The sequence below is a fragment of the Electrona antarctica genome (genome assembly GCF_951216825.1).
Source record: "Electrona antarctica genome assembly, chromosome: 10".
NCBI lineage: Eukaryota > Metazoa > Chordata > Actinopteri > Myctophiformes > Myctophidae > Electrona > Electrona antarctica.
This window is the reverse complement of record NC_136791.1, coordinates 42,732,181-42,756,661: the sequence shown is the minus strand read 5'-3', so window position 1 is coordinate 42,756,661 and position 24,481 is coordinate 42,732,181. Positions and strand designations below refer to the sequence as shown.

The following is a 24,481-nucleotide window of genomic DNA, read 5'->3' as shown; positions in this document are numbered from 1 at the left end:
GTGAGTGAGCTTGTAGATCAGCTTATTTTCAGCACTCAAATAAAGCATACATCTCTGTGTCGCTGTATAGCTGTATAGACATGTCAAGCGTGAGAGCGGCATGTCACTAGCGTGACAAGTGTGTTCAAATAAGGACGCTGAGACATCCACATAATGACCACCGTCGGTAAAACCGTCAAGTTAGTAATAGTGTTAGTAACATTATTCTAGCTAAACACACACGCACACACACACACACACACACCCTCACACACACACACACACACACGTTATGTTTCTGTCGCAGTGTGTAAACACATGAGTGTATTGCAGGTGAGGGGCAGGGCGAGGCGGACGCAGGCCTTCCAGTTGCCCTGTCATTACCACTTGTGGCATCACCACCACAGAGGAGGCCAGGCCTCGGTCGTGGCCCTGTGCCAGTCCGGGGTGGCATGGAGGGCAACCGGGAGGGGTTGGTTGGTGATGCTGGGGGAGGGGGGAGGGGGGGGCAGGCACAGCCACTCCGTGTGAAAAAGCCTGCAGGGGCCCACGGGGTGGATGTGGGGGTTAGACAACATGTAAACTAACACAGGCAATGGTACCCGCAGATGCAACGATTGTTACATCATCTCCTCTTAACCCTTACCCCCGTTCCCTGGGAGCCCAATCCTTACCAAATCCCTCCCTCCCTCCCTCCGCCCACCCTGCTCCTCTCCTCGCCGCAGGTTTACGATACGATTGCAAACGTAGCGCTTAACCCATTTTGGCGGGAACCCCTTTTGGTGTTTTAACTATTAAAAATAGCAGATCTACAAGCTCATAGCGCGGCACCGAGTGGTCTTGTAGGTCTGCTATTTTTGAAAAATCGTGAAAATGTGCCTCAAATCTTTGAATATATATTATTACAGACTTACAGAGTGAACATTTTTAACTCAAATACTTTCTTCTGGGGGGTCCCTGGAAGAACATATTTTCAGATGGGGGGGGGGCGGAGGCATATTACATATCATTTTTGGGTTCTTGACATGATTATGAGAACCACCGATGCAGAAAAAGGTTTTTCAGAAAAACTGTCAGGATTTTGAACACATTTTTTTAATTCGACGTGAGGCCTAAATGGCTTAAACTGACCCCTTATTTGGATTTTTTTTCTTTCTTTTTTTTACAAAACACACCCAAAATGACTGGTCCATCAACTCAACTGACCCTGTATAGGACCTAAAGTGGACCAACCGAAAACACCAAAGTATGGACAACAGGGGCAAACCGCGGCAGTACCAGCCCGATGACTTATCACATCGCTGGCCAGAGTGGACGTTGCAGGGCATGGGCCTGACCTCACCGGAGGGTAAAAATGGGAGCGACAGTCACTGTTGGAGAGAGGGCCACATGGTGGCTTGGACCAGAGCGCTGCGGTGCAGCGTGGTGCAGTGTGGTAGAGTGCGGTGCTGAACTGGGCCGCGCCAGACTCTGGCTACGACTATTTAAAGTGTTCTCCCGACTCCCTGAAGGTTTTTGAGTGACTGTTAAAAGAGGCAGAGCAGGCATCCTGCACGGGGCGGTGAGGGGAGGAGGGGGGGGGGTTGACTTTATTTAGACGTCAACTTCCTGTTTGCAACGCGCCTTGTCTCCCAGAAAACTTCCAATGTGCTGGAGAAATGAAGTTTCCCAACTCTAATTACACATATGGCTCTGGGCCGTGTCGCGCTGCTGACCCAAATAGCTTGACTCCTGCCTCCCCGAGCGACTAGCGGCCTCAGTCTGAGCGTGGCAGTCTGGTGATAATCAGAACGCTGCTTGCACTCCATTCCTGTTGTTGTTGTTGTTGTTGTTGTTCCGTCTAATGACCACAAGCTCCCAAGGGGGAGTTTGTTATGCAATTCTGACCAAGAGACTGACTGGGCTAAAGGGCTGCAGTCAATATTCTGCACAAAGGTTCACTGTTCCACTTCTCTTTTCTCTCCGGGTTCCTTTGCCTACCCAGTAAAGGTTTCTAATTTGATTCTAATAGTGCTTTTCGACGACAAAAACTAAGCGAGCCGGGAGTCCTGGATCTGTTTCCATGCGCTACTACAGCTCACTTTCAGATTAGGTTCCCAGAACATCATTCGGGCCCTGCTCAGGAGGTGGTACAACCCCCGAGTTCTGGGAACTAAAAAATGTTTCTAAAATAGCCAAAATAGGCAAAACACTCGTTTACAAATGGATAAATTAACATAACAAATAAATTATTCGCCGACTATTTATCTTCTCTCATTCCATGATCTATTCTTTTTTTATTCAACATATTTAACCCATTTTGGGCGGGAACCCCTTTTGGTGTTTTAAACATTGTTATAATTTAGCTATTGAAAAATAGCAGATCTACAAGCTCATAGCGCGCCACCGAGTGGTCTGCTATTTTTGAAAAATCGTGAAAATGGGCATCAAATCTTTGAATATATATTATATATATTTATATTTCGACGTCAGGCCTAAATGGGTTAAACAGTGCTGTAAAAAAATCAAGCAAAATTAATGTAGCATGAAACCGTACTGGGGTTCCAGGAGAATCCCATATAGGGAGTAGATGAACAAACCGCAGCCATCAGACGGAATGCCAAATATTTTAACAAAATGACACAAGTATAGTTTTGACCTTTCATGGATGTACTAGGGACCCATGTCTAAACATTGTGTTTACCCTTAGGGGACCAGCAGGGGTAGTGTATGATGAATACACAGTACGGTAGCTAATCTTTTAAACCAAACATTAAATGAGACCCCCGGCAGTCTGGCCCACTAAAACTGAAAAGAAAACCACGATCCATTCTTAGTCCACTCTGCCCTCCTCTGGTCGACGGTCCCATGAGACAGGGCTGTGTTTGTGGAACTTTTGAGGGACACCAACAGGTTTTCTTTTTTCAGTCAGTCAGACAAACGACACAACACAACAGTGGGAGTGGGAGAGAGAGAGAGAGAGAATGGCAGATTATGAACAGCGGGGAAGCTGAGCAAAAGCTGTCATTTACCCAGACGAATGAAGCCTATATAACCCCCGCAAAAAAAGACATACAAAGTATAGTGCTTCATTCTAAAGACTTTGACTTATGAGAAGACAACAACCCCCATCACAGACTGGATATTATTCACCGTTTTTAATATAGTATATGAGCTAATGGTAGAAAATGGATATTTATAAATCACTTATATTAACTCGATGATGACACCGTTTGTGTGCGAGTGTCTCTCTCTTCAACCACAGCCACAGAGCCAGACGAATGGCTGCTGTCTCTTCTGTGTAACCATGTGTTCCAACCAATACAGTCCGAGTAAGGCTACACAAACACAGAGATGTCAAACTCCCTGAGACCTCCTGGACTTAGCGCACGCACACACACGCACACGCACGCACGCACGCACACACGCGCACGCACACGCACACACACACACACACACACACACACACACACAGCGTGCCCTCCCAAGATGGAGGCAGCAGCAGCGCTCTCCCATCCATCTCTCGTTCTCTCTCCATCTGACATTCACGTTACATTCCGTCGCTCTCTCTCTCTCCACTCCACTCCTCGGCTCTGGATCATCGATAGAAAGAATTAAACACGGCAGCATCATCCATGTCAACAACTGCTTCGGTTGCCATGGCGCCGCCACCAGTGACGGAAACATCTGCGGGGGTTGCCGGGCCAACGGGATCCCAACACATGGGACGCCGGTGGGGGGGAATCGCATCGGAAAAAGATGTGTCTCGGTGTCGGCAAACACGTGCGAGGTCTCGCCGAGACACACACACACGTTTGACAAAGCATGTCATCTCTATGGTAAGGCAGAGTAACTTTGGTCTACACAGATTCCAAAAGGTTTGAACTCTACTTGAGCTTGTAGATCTGCTATTTTTTGGGGCTAATGTTCCCACGAGAATATGGACGGCGGACGCTGCAGCACAAGTGCTTCAAAGAGTGAGTGGCAACCGTAAGGGGGGCGCGGGGGGGGCAGAGGAGGAGGGGGGGATGGGGGAGTCGGGGTGGACAAACAGGAATGTCCCTGTGGTCATCACAGAGACCATGCTGTTGGCTCCCTCGTGGCTTAACAAGCTGCAGTGCCGTGGTGACCGCGAGGGGATGGCATGGTGATGACGACATCCATCTCTTAATAATGCTGTTGTGGTGGTGACATCTTTAGCGAGGCCAGGAGGTCGTTACTGAAGCCGCATTAAGCAGACTCGTGACGGCCCTTTGCAAGTCACACGTTTTGGAAATGTTCAGAGTTCAAGATGGACTTGTCTCTCCCTTAACTTTAACTTTAGCGTAAAATCAACTCTTAATTTAACCCGTTTTCGGCGGGAACCCCTTTTGGTGTTTTAAACATTGTTATACTTAAAATAGCAGATCTACATAGCAGATCTACAAGCTCATAGCGCGCCACCGAGTGGCACGCTACGAGCTTGTAGGTCTGCTATTTTTGAAAAAATCGTGAAAATGTGGCGCAAATCTTTGAATGTATATTCTTTCAGAGCGAATGTTTTAAACTCAAATCTTTGATTCTGGGGGGTTCCAGGAACAACATCAGATGGGGGTCGGAGGCCAATTACATATCATGTTTGGGGTCCTTGACATGAAATATTGAGCACCACTGATATAGAAACATGAGGTATTTCAGAAAACAGGCCTAAATGGGTTAATAGCTTACACAGTAAAAGCTGTGCTAATGTAACTCTCCGAGTTGCAAATGGCTAAATTAAGTAGCCGTAAAGAAGTATTTTACTGTGCAGCATAAATGCACAGAGAAATGTGGCCATTATCCCTATAGACAGCTGGCAATGCTAGCGAGATAACCCATATTTATCTGAGAATAGACTGAAAAGAATTCTAAATCCTATAGCACTATATTCAGCATGAGAAGCCATGACTCTACCGAGGTCTAACCAGGACATATAAACTATAGTCCTCCATACAGTACACACACACACACAGCACAGTTTGTTACTTCCTACTTTCTCTATACACATTTCCTCTCATAGGGGTGTAAATATATGGTGCGCACACACACACACGCACACACACGTCTGAGTGGTTCAGCATGTTAAACTCCATAATAACAAGGGTACCAGACATAGGCTGTACTTGACTGTGTAGGGGGTAAATGGCGGGGTGTGTGTGTGTGTGTGTGTGTGTGTGTTGTTTGTCCTGCTCAGGCTTTTCCTCCTGGAGGTGGAAGTGATTTGGAAAGAATGCAGGGGAAAGGGAGGGGCGTCGTGGCTGTTAAAACCAGCGGGTCGGCCTCAAATGAAAGCGCGGCGCTAACGAGGGCGGATGCTAATTGAAGAGGCTCCCAGCGTGGCGTTGCACGTGCACACACAAACGCACGCACACACACACACACACACCGTTCTATGGTACACACAAGAACACTCACTGTAAACATGCCGTGAGACTAGTGTGTGTGTGTGTGTGTGTGTGTGCATGTGTTTGTGTGTGATAGTGTAACAGAGAGAGAGAGGGATGCGACGTAAACAGCTATGTAGGATGTTGTGTGCTCAGTGCTAGTCATTTCATGCCTGTTCGATATTGGCTTTTTTGCAGATATCCGATTGTCCGATATTGCCCAACTCTTAATTTCCGATTTCAACCGATACCGATATATGCAGACTTTTTCCCCCACCAAAAGTGAACTTTATCATACATCTAATAAAATAAAATAACTACAATATCAATATAATATCTAGTTCAGACCTCAACATTATTCTGCTCTAGATTTTTGCTTAGTGGTAAAATAGCTTGCATAAAAGCGATAGATATTTTCCCGATATTACATATTTATGCTATTATCTATGGAGGGCTAAAACTGCCATATCTAAAAATAAATAAATAATTGAATAAATAAATAAATGCAAAAATAAATACATATTTAAATAGATATATAAATCAATAATTAAATGTATTTAAGTGACTATTTATTTATTTAATTTATCTATTTATCTACATTTTAAATGTGCATTTAAATGTGTATTTAAATGTGTATTTAAATGCACATTTAAATGTGTACATAATTAAAACAAATAAATACATTTAATTATTCATTTCTATATTGCTTTGCCTATTTATTTATTTATTTTTGCATTTAATTATTGATTTATACATTTCTTTGCATATATATATATATTTATTTTTGCATTTAATTGTTAATTCATATATTTCTTTGCATATATATTTATTTATTTTGGCATTTATTTATTTATTATTTTATTTATTCATTTATTTATTTATTTTTTAGATATGGCAGTTTTGGCCCTCCATAATTATCTGCTAATAATATCTGGAGGCTGATAATATCGGCACATCACTACTTCTAGCTTCAAAGCATTGGCGAGTGGCTGTGGGAATTGTTTCTTCCCTCTTGCTGTGGTCCCGTGGGCTAGGTGTGTGTGCGTATTGCAGTTATCAAGAGTCAAGTCATGGGAAGCCGACTGATGCCGAATCAATTCTAGACCATCGACTGCCATCAGTCAAGTTCAAGCCAGCAGTTGCCTTTAACCCGTTTTGGGGCGGGAACCCCTTTTGGTGTTTTAAAGCATCATGTTATACTTTAGCTATTGAAAAATAGCAGAACTACAAGCTCATAGCGCGCCACCGAGTGGCGCGGTGTGAGCTTGTAGTTCTGCTATTTTTGAAAAATCGTGAAAATGTTATTACAGAGTGAACATTTTTAACTCAAATCTTTGCTTCTGGGGGAGGTCCCCTGGAACAACATATTTTCAGATGGGAGGGGCGGAGGCATATTACTATCATCATTTTTGGAGTCCTTGACATGAAATATTGAGAACCACTGATATAATATAGAAACATGAGGTCTTTCAGAAAAAATACTTTTTTTTTTTTATTTCGACGTCAGGCCTAAATGGGTTAAAGTAGAAGTAGTATACAGGAATAGATGTTGTGCTGAGATATACAACATAACATACAGGTACATATAGACCTAAACGTTCAAATGAAGATGCATGGCCTATGTTCACTCTAGCATGAAATTACACGTTTCCGAGGGAATAATCTGTAGTTAAGATTCCATGTGTGCCTTCGGGCTACAACAAACACACAAAACAGGGATAGGAGGAGGTACTCAGCCACAGCAAGAAACATATCATTTGTAGCATGGGATTGTTCATTATTTGATCTGAAATGCAACGTTGTACGTAGGAGGGTTGCAGGCTGTTGACAGCATGATGTCACGTACTGTCTGGTTGCGAGGTCGCACACTTACTATGCAAATGTGCAGGGAAAGCGCGACGCGACGTCACGTCGCTCTGGCACCGTTAACCCGGTCGATTCCTTATTTTGCACGCACAATCCCTGGATGCCAACGATGAACCTCTGCCCCAAAATGTTCCAGAACGGCCTGTTATAGCGCCACCAGGAGGCACCTGGCACCGTTAACCCGGTTGATTCCAAATTTTGCACGCACAATCCCTGGATGCCAACGATGAACCTCTGCCCCAATTCTTCCAGAACGGCCTGGAGGCCACCAGGAGGCCGACTTTTGTAAAACAACATTTTTGGATATTACTCTTCCAGATTCTGTCCAAGAATCCCGCAAATCGTTACACAGTATCTCTATAGTCATGTGTTCAAGACGGATCTGTCCGATATTTCATATTCCATCCTAATTGGCTAATATTGGCTTGCAAAGTTTGCACGATTAGCCCGTTTCGAACAAAAAGTCTCAAATCATGAAGGCAGCGTGCAATTTACGTTACATCTTTCACAGACTTTCCTACTAGGCTGAGGAATATATCCCACCCTTTTCACATAGGCCTGTTATAGCGCCACCAACAGGTGGATTTTTGCAAAACACATTTTTGGAAAAAAATGCCTCAAATCATCCATTTTGCCATCCAAGGCGTAAGAAGAACCCCTTTTCACATTGGCCTATTATTGCGCCGTGCGCAATATTAGGCCTTGGGAGAGGTTCGTTTTGCATTGCACGGTCGCGCATGTACGTCCGTTTCACGAAGATCCACCTTAAAATGTTGTGATCGTTTGTCATCGTGTTGAAAAAGAATCCAAAGTGCCGATCAACAACAAAGAGCGGAGGAGGAACGCTCCCATTGCCCGTTCAAATACATTGAGCCTCAACTTCCCAGAAGCCCCTGCAAGCCAGTGATAGGTCGATTTCCGGTTACGTCATCCCAAAGCGTCATCCTCCGAAGGAAACCCCTTATGTTATCAAAAAACGGCGAATTAAACATCATACTATAATTCAGTCAATGTCTGTCTGTTTGAATGTGTGTCTGTCTGTCTGTCAGAAACACCGCCGTATCTCCTCACCGCCTGCACCAATCGCTCCCACTTTTCACACAGGCATTGGCCATAATAATATGGAGGTCTTAACAAAGCCCTTTTTCCAAGGGGGGGGGGGGGGGGGCAATATCTCACAACGGGTAAGGGCTAGTATAAAACAAAAGGCGGGTTTAGCGGGTTTAGCAGGGAAATACAATGGGGAAAAAGACGGGTTTAAGCGTGTTCCTCATACAAACTGTAAATCAATGTTTCTCACACTTTCAAGATTTTTTTTTTTTTTTTCAAAAATAGCAGATGTATAGGGGTCAGCAGTGACAAGAGAAATCATGGAATTGGTTTAATTTGGGAGAGAGGAGAGGGGGGCAACACAACAAAACTACAAAACGTTTAACAAAACATGTTTTGACAATGTAAAGGACCATGTCACCATTTTCAACTGATCTTCATATATGGTAACCTAATTTGTCCACTAATGCTTATAAGATGGCACCACTTCTGTATATTGGTATATTGTAGAATAGAAAGCCCTATTACACTTTGCTGGATTTGTCAAAAAGGCATCCTGACATGCATGTTGTCTTATGGCTCTTAATGTTTTGGGTAAAGTCATTTGAATTGCTGAATAAACTTGCTTTGGCAATACAAAAAAAGTGTGTGTGTGCGTGTGTGTGTGTGTGTGTGTGTGTGTGTGTGTGTATGTGTGTGTTAGGGAATTCACTTCTAGTCCTTTTTACTAGTTGACTAGTTGCCTAGTCGACTAGTTGTTTAACTACCCATTATGTAAAAAAAATATATGTACATTTAAAAACTGTGTACATTGGTGACTATAACTATAATCTACCTGATCTTGAGGCCTACAATATTCTTATCAACTAGTCAACTAGTACCAACAAGGTCGACTAGTGGATTTACTAGTCAACTAGTTGCTTAATGCCCTAGTGTGTGTGTGTGCGCGCGCGCCCCTTCTGACCTGTTCCTCTGTGATGAGGCCATGATGCAGGCTCTGGCACAGCTGACCCAGAAGCATGGACACTTCCTTCATGCTCCGCCAGCAACACACCAAAACCATCTGGGCCGTCACCCTGTAGCCCTCCGCACTGTCACGGCCTGAAAAACACACACACACACACACACACACACACACACACACACACACACACACACACACACACACACACACACACACACACACACACACACACACACACACACACACACACACACACACACACACACACACACACACACACACACACACACACACACACACACACACACACACACACACACACACACACACACACACACACACACACACACACACACACACACACACACACACACACACACAGTTTCTCTGTCAGTGGTGCTCAATGTTTTTCATGTCAAGGACCCCTAACATTATCTGTAATTGGACCGTGGACCTCCATCTGAAAATATGTTGTTTTAGGGACCCCCCCCCCCCCCCAGGAGCAAAGATTTGAGTTAAAAAACTGCTCTGAAAGAATATATAATATTCAAAGGTTTGTGCCACATTTTCTCGACTTTTCAAAAATAGCAGACCTAAAAGCTCAAGCTTGTAGGTCTATGAGCTTGTAGATCTGCTATTTTTCAATAGCTAACGTATAACATAATGCTTGAAACACCAAAAGGGGTCCCCCCCGCCCCAAAATGGGTTAAGCATTGCTTCTGACGGCCGAGGTACACGGAGCGTGTGTGACGTATGTGCAGTCCGCGAAAATAATGCGTGTGCAAAACGCTCCTGGCTACACCAGATCTGTGGGCGTGCGCAGATTTGCTCCACTGTCTAAAATTCTGCATTTGGGAGACAATATATAGAACAAAAAAAATGTTTTTAGAGCTTTTAAAGCTTCCGCGTTTGGTGTAGCCGGTATCATTGATATACATCGGATATTTCCAAGCGTACTGTATGCACGCAGTAAATTACACACACAGATGCGTACAAACACGCTTGGTGTAGCTCGTCCGTAAAACGTTTTAATTTCAAGAACGCCTGTAAATGAGAGTGTACATTTGTACACCCTCAGAGTTCATTGAGGGTACTTCATTGAGGGTACTTCATTGAGGGTACTTCATTGAGGGTACTTCATTGAGGGTACTTCATTGAGGGTACTTCATTGAGGGTACTTCATTGAGGGTACTTCATTGAGGGTACTTTTGGGCTTGGGTGTCAGATACTGTATAAACACAAGCACATTTACGTGAACACCAAAATAATACACTCTTACAATCACATACAGCCATCAGTAAAATGCTGAAGCCGAGAGCTCCTCCTCCCATTCTCAGCAGTGCCTTGATTCATCCTACATTAACCATTGCATTATCACTGCCATGTCCTGTTCAAGTAAAACATGGAGTGGAAGTGAAACAGTGACCTCCCCAGGACGGAAGGGATTCTGCATTACAAGCACACTGCCAGGGTAAAACACAGAAAATACCTGTTGCTTCCATGATTGAATTTGTCCAGGTGAATCTTTGTGTATGAGATGGCCATTTTGGGCGGGAACCCCTTTTGGTGTTAGCATTATGTTATGCTTTAGCTATTGAAAAATAGCAGATCTACAAGCTCATAGCGCGCCACCGAGTGGCGCGCTACGAGCTTATAGGTCTGCTATTTTTGAAAAATCGAAGAACGACTGACATAGAAACATAGCTTTTTCAGAAAACTGTCAGGATGTAGAAGACATTTTTAGAATCTGATCTCAGGCCTAAATGGGTTAAATGAACAGAAATGTGTCAGTCAGTCTGCACATGGGGCATTGTCCCCTTGGCATATGCAAGAAGGCAATTCTTCACAAAAGTTGTCAAATTGAAGCCGTTTATTTGCCACAGGCTACGCTATGGGGATCTCTAGCTACTGCTGCCGCAAGCTATGGGATCTGTACACAGTACTATAATATTGAGTGACTAATTTATTTACCCTGTTGTTTATCATCTCTAGAGCTAATGCTTACTCTGCTTAGTCCGATTTTGCAATGCAAATCGTGTGATTTTGATGAATTGAACATGGTGGACCCTCTTGTAAACAAGTGTAATGCTTAATTGGATCGTCCACTCACAGCTAACAGTCTTTGTATTGAGTTTGGCGGGAACCCCTTTTGGTGTTTTAAACATTATGTTATAATTTAGCTATTGAAAAATAGCAGATCTACAAGCTCATAGCGCGCCACCGAGTGGCGCGCTACGAGCTTGTAGGTCTGCTATTTTTGAAAAATCGTTAAAATGTGCCTCAAATCTTTCAGAAAATTGTCATGATTTAGAAAACATTTTTTTTAAATGTCGACGTCAGGCCTGAATGGGTTAAAATTATGTCTTTGTGGAGCGTTCTGTCACTGACTGACCTGTGCCATCATGCGTCGGTGTGTGATTCTCCCCAGGCTGGGAGTCCAGCTCCCTGGCGTCGGTGAAGAAGTCATTAGTGTCCCTGGGCTGAATCTCCTGCAAGATCCTCTGAAGGCCTGCCGAGGTATCTGCACACACATAGTTTCATTGTGAGCATTGGGTGTTGTTAGTACCATGGATACACGGTATTGATGTTCAATGTTTATTGGCATAGTGTCGTTATTGAGTTTTTGAGTGGTGCAACCACTCCAAGGAACAGCAATGTCCGTGTTAACCTAGGTATGTGACTATGTGACTATGAGTACCAGTAGGGGCAAAAGTGGCGCTGTTGTGCCATAAACAGAGAGAGAGAGATAGTGCTGCACTGTTGCCTGCTAACGAGAGAGAGCGAGAGGGGGGGGGGCAGGGGGAGTTGCAACTGCACAGGTGTGATTTTGATCTTTATTATTGACTACATTTTGTGTTCTGGAGCATACATCAAGCATTAGCTTGAACCCAGTGCCAACCCCACCCAGGGTAGTTAACTGCTTCTGTATCCATGGGGATAAGACCCCAGTGCCAACCCCACCCAGGGTAGTTACCTGCTTCTGTATCCATGGGGACAAGACCCCAGTGCCAACCCCACCCAGCCAGGGTAGTTACCTGCTTCTGTATCCATGGGGATAAGACCCCAGTGCCAAACCCACCCAGGGTAGTTACCTGCTTCTGTATCCATGGGGATAAGACCCCCAGTGCCAACCCCACCCAGGGTATAGTTACCTGCTTCTGTATCCATGGGGATAAGACCCCAGTGCCAACCCCACCAAGGGTAGTTACCTGCTTCTGTATCCATGGGGATAAGACCCCAGTGCCAACCCCACCCAGCCAGGGTAGTTACCTGCTTCTGTATCCATGGGGATAAGACCCCAGTGCCAAACCCACCCAGGGTAGTTACCTGCTTCTGTATCCATGGGGATAAGACCCCAGTGCCAAACCCACCCAGGGTAGTTACCTGCTTCTGTATCCATGGGGATAAGACCCCAGTGCCAACCCCACCCAGGGTAGTTACCTGCTTCTGTATCCATGGGGATAAGACCCCAGTGCCAAACCCACCCAGGGTAGTTACCTGCTTCTGTATCCATGGGGATAAGACCCCAGTGCCAAACCCACCCAGCCAGGGTAGTTACCTGCTTCTGTATCCATGGGGATAAGACCCCAGTGCCAACCCCACCCAGGGTAGTTACCTGCTTCTGTATCCATGGGGATAAGACCCCAGTGCCAACCCCACCAAGGGTAGTTACCTGCTTCTGTATCCATGGGGATAAGACCCCAGTGCCAAACCCACCCAGGGTAGTTACCTGCTTCTGTATCCATGGGGATAAGACCCCAGTGCCAACCCCACCCAGGGTAGTTACCTGCTTCTGTATCCATGGGGATAAGACCCCAGTGCCAACCCCACCAAGGGTAGTTACCTGCTTCTGTATCCATGGGGATAAGACCCCAGTGCCAAACCCACCCAGCCAGGGTAGTTACCTGCTTCTGTATCCATGGGGATAAGACCCCAGTGCCAACCCCACCCAGGGTAGTTACCTGCTTCTGTATCCATGGGGATAAGACCCCAGTGCCAAACCCACCCAGGGTAGTTACCTGCTTCTGTATCCATGGGGATAAGACCCCAGTGCCAACCCCACCCAGGGTAGTTACCTGCTTCTGTATCCATGGGGATAAGACCCCAGTGCCAAACCCACCCAGGGTAGTTACCTGCTTCTGTATCCATGGGGATAAGACCCCAGTGCCAACCCCACCCAGCCAGGGTAGTTACCTGCTTCTGTATCCATGGGGATAAGACCCCAGTGCCAACCCCACCCAGGGTAGTTACCTGCTTCTGTATCCATGGGGATAAGACCCCAGTGCCAAACCCACCCAGCCAGGGTAGTTACCTGCTTCTGTATCCATGGGGATAAGACCCCAGTGCCAACCCCACCCAGGGTAGTTACCTGCTTCTGTATCCATGGGGACGAGACCCCAGTGCCAACCCCACCCAGCCAGGGTAGTTACCTGCTTCTGTATCCATGGGGATAAGACCCCAGTGCCAACCCCACCCAGCCAGGGTAGTTACCTGCTTCTGTATCCATGGGGATAAGACCCCAGTGCCAACCCCACCCAGGGTAGTTACCTGCTTCTGTATCCATGGGGATGAGACCCTCTGGGGAGGAGCTCTGGACCACAGGGGAGACCACGTCAGACATCCTGTAGCACGCTGCGATCAGCTCAGACACCAGACTCCTCCACAGCTCCGTCTGGCTCAAACAACTGGACACACGTTGAATATAGTTTTGTAATATAGCTCAATTGAATTGCACCGTTTATAGCACTTTAAAGAAGACAATAGGACAATGACCATTCACACATAGGGCTATATTTTGCGTGTCTTAAGTACCATGTCTTATGACTTAACTTAAGACCTGGAGGCGTGGTCAATGCCATTTGGCTATTCTGAGTGGCCAAACAGCATTGACCACGCCTCCAGGTCTTAAGTTAAGTCATAAGACCTGGTACTTAAGACATGCATAATACTGCCCCTAGTGTCATCCCTAATCAATGGGATTGAGCCCATGCTGTGAGTGCTTATAGACAGGAAGTGACACATTCGATTCGATTTGAATTGTTTGAACTTGACGCCAACATTGTTCCACCTCCCTTTCCCCCTGTTTTTAGTATTGATAAACGGTATAGGAAATACAATGAATTTTAATTGCAAGCAAGAAGTTGTCCCCGTCTGACGGTATTCGCACCGCTACGACACACACACAAACACGCAGAAATGGCAAACCTTTCAGCTAAGGGGAGCGTATTCCTTTTGACTGCCTCTCTTGCCTGAGCCAACAGCATTAAGACTTATAGCAGTCAACAAAGATCTAAAGTGAACTGAAGGAGAACATCTGCAGTTAATTTTGAAGGATTAAGAGATCTGTGTGGGTGGGAGAGCTTGAACAAGATACACACAAACTTTACCCCTCCAAAAAAACAAGCATCCAGTGGAGGCCCCTGGTTAAATAATTGACCCGGCCCGGAACAGTCTCTACTGTATTTCAGCAGCCATGTGTCAGCTTTCTATCCCTCGGCTTTACTGCACAGTAAAATCCTTAGTGTTCATTTAACTCCAAGTGGGAAAATGAACCTGTAAGGGATTATACCGTTCACAGTCTTGATACAATGTTGCAGTGTTTTGTTGCAATGGTGCACTGTTCAGAAGCCCCGTCTCTGGACGCACGAAGGTGGCCTTACGGCCCAGAGTCAGACACATACCTTCCTTCCTTACTCCTTCTCAGCTTCCCTTCTCTCAAAAGGTAATCAAACGGCCCATCGAAAAACCGTGATGTGAGCTTGCAGGTCGGTTAATTTGCCCTAGTTTTGTGTGACACCGTTGCACAACAAAGTATAAAATAGATGGATTGTCACTTATCAGACTAATTGATTTAGTTTCTCGATTAAAAATAAAATATTGCAATTGCCTATGGCTCGAGGGACTTCTGAGGCCACCAGGCAGCCACTCTGCTAAAAATATATACTGTATATATATATATATATATATATATATATATATATATATATATATATATATATATATATATGTATATATTAGGGCATTCACTTCTAGTCATTTTTACTAGTTGACTAGTTGCCTAGTCGACTAGTTGTTTAACTACCTATTTTTTTTTTTGGAAATAAATATTTGTACATTTAAAAACTGTGTACATGGTGACTATAACTATAATCTACCTGATCTTGAGGCCTACAAAATCGGGGGAAAATAAAAAAAATTCAACTACTCAACTAGTACCAACAAGGTTGACTAGTGGATTTACTAGTCGACTAGTAAACTAATCGACTAGTTGCTTAATGCCCTATACGTATACAAATCAATTGCCCAATTCTAAAAAGTCATTCATAGAATAGCTGCAGTCCTGTGGTCCTGCTGCTCTCACCCAGTGTTGAGGTGCTGCAGGGCAGCGGTGATGCAGTGAGCTCTGCCGTAGAGGGGAGAAGAGGCAGCCGCCTGCAGGAGAGAGGACTCGGCCCTCACCACCTCGTCCTTCAGACACTGCAACAGGTACTGGATGACTGGAGACACACAAACACATACGTTTATAAATCAGTGGTTCTCAAACATTTTCATGTCAATGACCCCAACATTGACCCATTTAGGCCTGACGTCATTTTAAAAATGTCTTCTAAAAATCCTGACAGTTTTCTGAAAAACCCATGTTTCTATGTCAGTGGTGCTCAAACATATTCATGTCAAGGACCCCAAATATATATGACATTGGCCGCCGACCCCCATCTGAAAATATGTTGTTCCAGGGACCCTCCCAGTATAGCAAAGATTTGAGTTAAAAACTTGCTATTGTAACAATATATATTCAAAGATTTCAGGCACATTTTCACGACTTTTCAAAAATAGCAGACCTACAAGCTCGTAGCGCGCCACTCGGTGGCGCGCTATGAGCTTGTAGATCTGCTATTTTTCAATAGCTAAAGTAGAACAGAATGCTAAATGCTAAAAAATAGATGTGTGCATCTACAGTATGAGCTCACAATGAGTCGGGAGATGCAGCATTGTGAGCTTGTAGATCGTCAATTTTTCGAATTTCGAATAAAATGGATTTGAACTTTGAAGTGGTTAAACTGTTCCTCATTTTGCTGGAACACCTCCCTCAAGGACCCAAGGTGGTCCCTGGACCCCTCTTTGAGAACCACGGATTCATTCAAGAAGTCACTTTTAAGAATATGGTAGATTTTGTCATTCCTGTTACTGGCCATGGCCAAGTTGTTACTTGATAAGTCGGTCGACAGATAAGTACATTCTGTCATATTACTGCAAAGTGCAATGATGCATTAACCCATTTTGAGCGGGAACCCCTTTTGGTGGTTACATACATTATGTTTTAATTTAGCCATTGAAAAATAGCAGATCTACAAGCTTGTAGGTCTGCTATTTTTGAAAAATCGTTAAAACGTGCCTCAAATCTTTCCGAAAATTGTCATGATTTAGAAAACGTTTTTTTTTTAAATTTCGACGTCAGGCCTGAAATCTGCCATGATCAGAGCTTTGGAACTGGGCCTTACCGGCCAGAGTGTTGAGCTCCAGGGTGAGGTCCTCCTCAGCAGCCTGGGGCTGCGGTGGTGGCGAGGGAAGCTGGAAGGGGAGGCCCTGCTCCTGGGCACAGCGCAGCAAGGCCTGGGGCAGGGCGGGCTGATGGAGCAGCAGGTCGAGGAGGTGAGCTGCTGACACGCTGTCGAAGGGTCTGGTGCTGGTGCTGAGGTCAAGGGCAGCCTGGAGGACATCATGCATCCTCTCTGGGTCCTTTAACGGTTAGAGTAAAACCCGCCAGGGCCAGGTTAGTTAGAGAAAATGTAATTTATAGTGATGACTTTATATTCACTTGTAAATAGGGAAATAAGGCTCATGTTGTTGTTCCCTGATTCAAACACAGAGGGCAGTATTATGCGTGTCTTAACCCATTTAGGCCTGACCTCGAAATAAATAAAAAAATCTTCTAAATCCTTTTCAAAAATAGCAGACCTACAAGCTCGTAGCGCGCCACTCGGTGGCGCGCTATGAGCTTGTAGATCTGCTATTTTTCAATAGCTAAATTATAGCATAATGTAAGTTAAATGAAGGTGTTATAGCAGCTCTCATAGAGACATCAATACAAACACATTATTAAAAAAAACAACATCTAAAATAGGTATTTACCTGAAAGCATAGTCAACCTACAGCGGCAGCTGGTCAATAGAGGGTACTAGTGCACCGCCCCGCACCACCACTAGATGGTGGTGGTGGATTACGAAAACAATCAAACCAACAAGGTAAATATCATATAGTTCTAGTGAGTACAATGTACTCCCAAGAAGATCAGGGTCAAAACCTGGGGCGACAGGGACTTCTCTGTGGCCGCCCCTACCCTCTGGAATGCCCTCCCCAAACAGATCCGGGATGCCCCCTCACTCCCCACCTTCAAAACCGCACTAAAAACCCACCTGTTCAGACTAGCATTCCCCAGCTGATGTGTTTTTAACTTGTTACTTGTAATGTTTTACTGGTTTTATTCTTATTTTCTTTCTTCTAATAAAGTTGTCCTTTTCTCTTGTTCCCCCCCCCGGCCCCCACACATGTAAAGCTCCCAGATATTATTATTTATTATTATTATTATTATTATAATCTGCCATAAAATGTGGATACAAAATGTTCTACGTTGTCTAAACGTAATGCTCTGTGTGCGCACCAATCTGTGCCATTCACTCTCCATGCTAACCCATTTAGGCCTGACCTCAAAATTTAAAAAAAATATTCTAAATCCTCCAGTTTTCTGAAATAAATATTTTCACGGTTTTTCAAAAATAGCAGACCTACAAGCTCCTAGCGCGCCACTCGGTTTCAATAGCTAAATTATAACAATGTTTAAAACACCAAAATGGGTTAAGTTTCGCACATGCGTAGCTCACTCAATCGCAAGTGAACGGTGCTTCCATGTGCGCTGGTCTGTCGCGCACAGAGCAGATATCAACACACACAGCACTGACCGCCGACTGCTCATTCCATCTGCCTGCGCTACACATTCTATGTCTGCTAAGTCTATACTGACTTACTGAGTTGCCGAGCTACAAGCCCACAGCTGCAGAGCGTCACGTTGTGGAAGACACTTGTTCAGGCTCGTCACCACCATTCACTGGGAGTACGTCGCGACACCCCCACTCTCACAGATAGGTGATTTCATCCCCCCCCCCACACACACTTTTGACCACCCGACTGACCTGGACGTCAGCAACAACTCCGTTTCCCCTATATATGAAAGCCTATTGGCCCTTTTAAGATTGATATATGAAAGCCTATTGGCCCTTTTAACCCATTTAGGCCTGACCTCGAAATTTAAAAAAAATCTTCTAAATCCTCCAGTTTTCTGAAATAAATATTTTCACGATTTTTCAAAAATAGCAGACCTACAAGCTCGTAGCGCGCCACTATTTTCAATAGCTAAATTATAACAATGTTTAAAACACCAAAAGGGGTTCCCACCCAAAATGGGTAAAGATTGATTGAACGGGCCCAGGCGGTGGCGTAACCGTCTGGGCACCCGACTGGTAATCCAGTCGCAGTGTGCCGCGGGTTCGACTCCCGAGCCCGACACGGCCTTTACTGCATGTCTTCCCCCATCTCTCTCCCGTTTCCTGTCAGCCTACTGTCTGTCCCTTCAAAAACCAATAAAAGGCGTAAGCCGCAAAAAAATATCTTTAAAAAAAAAAATAAGATTGATTGAACGGCCCCCCCACCTTCAGATACCCTGTGACACCCCTGCACTAGTTGTATGTTTGTAGATCTGCGATTCTCGATCCGCGATATGGTTGTACGTCGCCGTATAAACCATAAAAGTCTAAACAGAGGCATACAAAGCAACACAACTCGCTGAGTTCAACGGATTTGGTTTGTATGATACAGGATTAAGAATGCTGGCTTTCATACCAACATGCTTAGGTAGAGTGTAAACATAATGGCCTGACCGTAACTTATAAAACAAAACTACTTTTTGTCTGCTGTTATTATTGCAGTGAATATGCCATAGACAATATAGGATATAGGAGGATTTTAAAGGACCACTTCACCACTTCTCAACTTCTCTTCCTATAATTAGTCCTAACTAATGTTCATGATAAAATACCACAATTTTGTCCTACTCAGTCTGTGTCTCATAGGAAGGCTCTGGGCAGTTCAGAAACACGTCCACCAGTGACATCGATGGTGAATCCAAGCTAATAGAAACGGCAGGCTTTCTTTTCCTGAAAAGTTGCAATGCAAAAATCGAAGCCATTGTTATAAAAATCGAAATATATTTTAAAACAAAACTTGTTTAAAAGAAATCTGCCTAATGATGTCACTGGTGGACGGGTGTCCGAACTGCCCAAAGCCCTCCTATGAGACACAGACTGAGTAGGAAAAAATGCAAAAAGGTTTAGTACTTAATCATTCTTGCTCATACCATCATTTATGTCCGTCTTTCACAAATGTATGGCTATAGCCTAGTGCAGGGCCTATCAAAAATAAACCAGTGTGATGATGACATTGTAGGATGTAATAGTCTTAATTTTTGGTGTGCACTACCTGGGCAAAAAAAAAAAAAAAGACAGACCAAACACTACTAAGGAGTCTGGTGGCTGTGAGTATGTATTGTATGTATGGACAATATTATATTATTGTTTCAATGTTACCTGCAGTCCAACAGCTGATGGAGGGAGTTGCCGTAGCAACGTGGACGCCAGCTGCTTGACCTCCAGGAAGTTACTGGCTACGCAGTAGAGGACATTCTGAGCGTGCTCAGGAGTCACCACGTCACCCAGGGCAAAGACATCAGGTCCTATGTGGAAAAAGAGGAAGATTTGAACACGGTAGAAGTTTATTATACGTTTATTTTTAAATGATGCGTCACTGAAAGGACTAATTAACAGTTTGACGGCCGCTAATTGTTTAATCCAGGGTTCCACCGCACGTAAAACGCTAAAATAATAAATAATTAAAAAGAAACAGCGGATTTATCCGGGACCTGGTGACGAGGCCGTCAGGTTATGATGACGAAACCGGAAATCAAGTCAACCTCAGGGCTGCTAGGGCTTCTGGGAAATTGAGCCCAAAGCAAGTGGACGGGGGGTTTGTTTAGACTACAACTTGCTCTGCTCTGTGGTTTTGTACCGCATTGTCATGGCCGCTGGTGCGTCTGATCATAACAAGCCGACGGACCATTTTTCGGTGGATTTTCGTGGTTGAAAGCTGCAAATACTTCAGCGTATGCTCTAGGTAATAAAACAATCTCGGCAGCGTAGAATATTTGATTAAATAGTGGGTAAAGCGTTTTATGGCGTCAAACTGTTAACACCATGGAAGCCCGGGGCGGAGTTCTCCGTCCAAATTCAAGGTCATGGTCAAGTGCCCAAGCCGGAGATTGATAAACAGGACGGAGATTAATGATAACAAAACCGTTCGCATCGCTCTAGAGCCTTGGAGCGCTTGTTGCCCAATCCGATGACGTGTCAAAAAGTGACACGTAAATCTCCCCTGCCTGTTTAGCTGACGAAAACGAAAATCTTAAAACGATCATAACTCCCGATCTAAATCATCCCGTCTAATTCTGAAAAAAAGATCCTGTGTTAGACGGCGCTCCGCGGTCCAGTCGCTAGTCGCGATAGATTTATTATTACCTCCCGTTGTTGTCGATCGACTCTAGAGTGGTGTGGCTATTGTTAGCTGCTACACAGACATGCACACCAGCTTCCGGTGCGCCGGTAAAAGTGGTCCGTGCGCTACAAATGATGGGCACCCTGGATGAAATGGATTAAATAGTTCCGGGCCGCTAAGGTGTTAATACAAGAAATTTAAAAAAATATATTGGTCAATGAATGAATTAATACTTTCTTGGGTGATTAGTCTGAGCCCTAGAGCAGTGGTTCTCAAAGTGTGTGTGTGGGGGGGGGGGGGGCAGCTACATTTGTTAATACAGCATCACATTTTAACCACTTTATCCATATTTTATACATTAAAAAATACAGATATACAAGCTCACAGCGTGTGCTACCAATTTTTTTTTAACACAAATCTTCTCTTCTGGCACAAATCACTTTCAGTTCAAAATACATACAAATCAATATGAGGTCCTTTGAAATGAAAATGTTTAAGTCGTACCAGTGGTGAAGGTGAAGAGCTGGGCCTGCAGGCTCAGCAGATTAAGGGACATCAAGCATGTGGAGAAGCAAGCTCCCGGAAGCAGAACCTCTAGCAGCCTCACACACAGCCACTGCAGGAACTCCTGCACGCGCACACACACACACACACACACACACACACACACACACACACACACACACACACACACACACACACACACACACACACACACACACACACACACACACACACACACACACACACACACACACACACACACACACACACACACACACACACACACACACACACACACACACACACACACACACACACACACACCCCTCAGAGTTAAATTAATGAATTGCATTTTTATAGCGCTTTTCCAAGTGCTCAAAGCGCTTTACAATGGTTCATTCATTCATACATTGGGAGGTGAAGCGGCGAACAGTCGACGCCAGCGTCCTCACTTCCCACATTCACACACCAATGGTGACAAGCTTACACCGACCGACTCATTGGAGGCAGTGTGGGGTTCAGTGTCTTGCCCAAGGACACTTCGACATGTAGACAGGAGGAGCCGGGATTCCAACCTCCGACCCACGGATCATTGGACGACCTGCTCTACCTCCTGAGCCACAGCCGCCCCCAAATTAAATCTCTGGATGTTATAGTGCACATAATGGATAAGTTGTCTGTTACGGATCATCTTGAATATGCGCACAGGCGATTGATTGATCATTTTATTAGACAAAGAAAATGCAAACAGTACAGGGTACAGTCAAGCACAGCATTGGTCCAAAAGGACAGCACCGAAGAAAGACCTTGCGGTCCTTGCTATTTTTCCAGGGTAATAGGCCCTGGTGCAAATATTTTCAACAGAGTGATGGAGAGATACCCTATATGTGTCTAGCGTGTGTTGTTCTTGGTCTCGCAGTTCCTGGTTTCTCTCCTGGCTCAGTTTCTTCTGCAGCAGCTGACCACTGTCCTTCACTCTACACAGCAACTGGAGGGAAAAGAAGACTGAAGTCATTAACCCATTCTGGGCGGGAACCCCTTTTGGTGTTTTAACTAAGCATTTTGTTATACTTTAGCTATTGAAAAATAGCAGATCTACAAGCTCATAGCGCGCCACCGAGTGGCACTATGAGCTTGTAGATCTGCTATTTTTCAATAGCTAAATTATAACAGTTTAAAACACCAAAATGGGTTAAACATGTATACACCATAAGTAAGTAAATAAGCAGGTCCCCTAGCCCAGGGGTCAGGAGATTGAACCCCCGACATCCCGGTATCAGGATGATGGACACTAACCACAAAGCCACTGAGTGTCAATGCTTCAAAATTATAAGTCCCACAAATTTAAGTTAAACAATTATTTATTTTCTAAAAGCAAGCAACACATTTTCGCATTTCTTCGCAATTCGCATTTTGTTAAAATCTCAAATGCACAAAAAAAGTTACCATGTGATAATTTTAAATGATCATGCAATTAGTATTATATATATATCTGGTGAGTTGTACCCTTTTCATTATGCTGATAGTCTGCTGTCTGACCCCTGGCGATTGGCTGTTCAGATTGGAGGGCAGGAAGTGGCGGATCAGGTCCATTTCCTGCGACGTCAGGACCTCTGTGCGCCGATGACATTCACACACCAAACCCAGAGCGTCCATCCTCACCTTGCAACGATACAGAAGACGCAGAAATATATAGGAGGTAGGAACCAGGACAAACTGCACATTGTACATTTGTGTGCGTTTTAAAGTTTCAGGTCGCATTTGTGACCAGATTTAACTGAGACTGCCATCACGCAAAATCCATTTTCAAAATGAGTTAATAGCACAGGCAGACTCTTCACATACTAGAGCATGTCTGAAATAAATGTCAGAGCTGAAATCGACATGTAAATATGAAATGAATACTTAAACATGTAGCTAGGTGTAATGTTAGAGACCACAGAAGTGAACCTTTCAAGCCTGTTTTCTCAACTCGATGTTCTCTGCAAGACATTACTCTATAAGCCATATCTCCAAAACTGGTGGGTCAAACTGAACAACCAAAATGTCAATTTGAAGCTATGATTCCCTGCTTTCATATGACATGAAAAAACGGAAATTAAAAAAAATCAAATGGCAGTCTCTCAGTCAAATTTGGTCACATTTACTAAGGAATATTGCATTTCCCGTCAGTGTGTCGCACCAGGCAAGCCCAGAGGTCATCGTGACATCAGCCCCCATATATGGTGCCCAGGTCATCGTGACATCATCAGGGATGGATATCCCTGATGATGTCATAGTAAATGCGGACCTCCCGTCGCAGTTAAGCCCATATATGGAGATCCCCTGATGCCATCAATATTGGCCAGCAACTCTACATCTGACCTCAGATCTCCATATATGGATATGTATCAGAACCTGCTCTGACATTCCATATGTTGATCCTTCCCCATCCATCCTTCCTCTTCGATGTCTCCCTTTTGACTGATACCTGTCCATTCAAACTCTAGACGGGCCTGCCCCGAAGTTATTAGCCGGCGAAAACTAGAGTTCTCAACAGGCCCAAAAATGAAGGCCCGGTCCTACCTGGGCCCTCATCAAACCCTGTACACTCAAGAGAATGTCCCCACTTTCACCCTTAGATCTCCATATACTGTATGGAGCTGACCTGTTCTGAAATTCCCATGCCAAAGCACCAGCGCTCGCCCAGCAGTCTGCCGTCAATGAGGTGGATACGTGCACGCGACCTCACCCTTTAGGGCGTGGTCGCCTCACCCTTTAGGGCGTGGTCGCCTCACCCTTTAGGGCGTGGTCGCTTCTCGCCCTCAGGCGTCTTACTGGTTGGAATAGTGTTGAACCCACTGAATAGAGCCATACTTTAATCCATTGAGACCTGGAACGCATCCATGTCACGTTAGCGTTTAACCACATTAACCATTAACCCATTTTGGGGCGGGAACCCCTTTTGGTGTTTTAAACATTGTTATAATTTAGCTATTGAAAAATAGCAGATCTACAAGCTCATAGCGCGCCACCGAGTGGCGCGCTATGAACTTGTAGGTCTGCTATTTTTGAAAAATCGTTAAAATGTGCCTCAAATCTTTCTGAAAATTGTCATGATTTAGAAAACTTTTTTTTTTTTAATTTCGACGTCAGG

General features: G+C 44.6%; 1 protein-coding gene across 1 annotated transcript in view; it reads right to left on the bottom strand.

Moving 5' to 3' along the window:
- Positions 1-24,481, bottom strand: part of thada (THADA armadillo repeat containing) — a 129,689-nt gene that overhangs the window by 88,471 nt on the left and 16,737 nt on the right. The window contains exons 13-22 of the mRNA XM_079511946.1: positions 22,852-23,007; positions 22,226-22,333; positions 21,346-21,469; positions 19,881-20,026; positions 16,743-16,980; positions 15,602-15,737; positions 13,789-13,925; positions 11,633-11,761; positions 9,241-9,377; positions 364-465 (exon numbers count right to left, since the gene is read on the bottom strand). Coding sequence (XP_079368072.1) covers positions 364-465; positions 9,241-9,377; positions 11,633-11,761; positions 13,789-13,925; positions 15,602-15,737; positions 16,743-16,980; positions 19,881-20,026; positions 21,346-21,469; positions 22,226-22,333; positions 22,852-23,007 — 1,413 coding nt within the window. The remainder of the gene's footprint in view (positions 1-363; positions 466-9,240; positions 9,378-11,632; positions 11,762-13,788; positions 13,926-15,601; positions 15,738-16,742; positions 16,981-19,880; positions 20,027-21,345; positions 21,470-22,225; positions 22,334-22,851; positions 23,008-24,481) is intronic.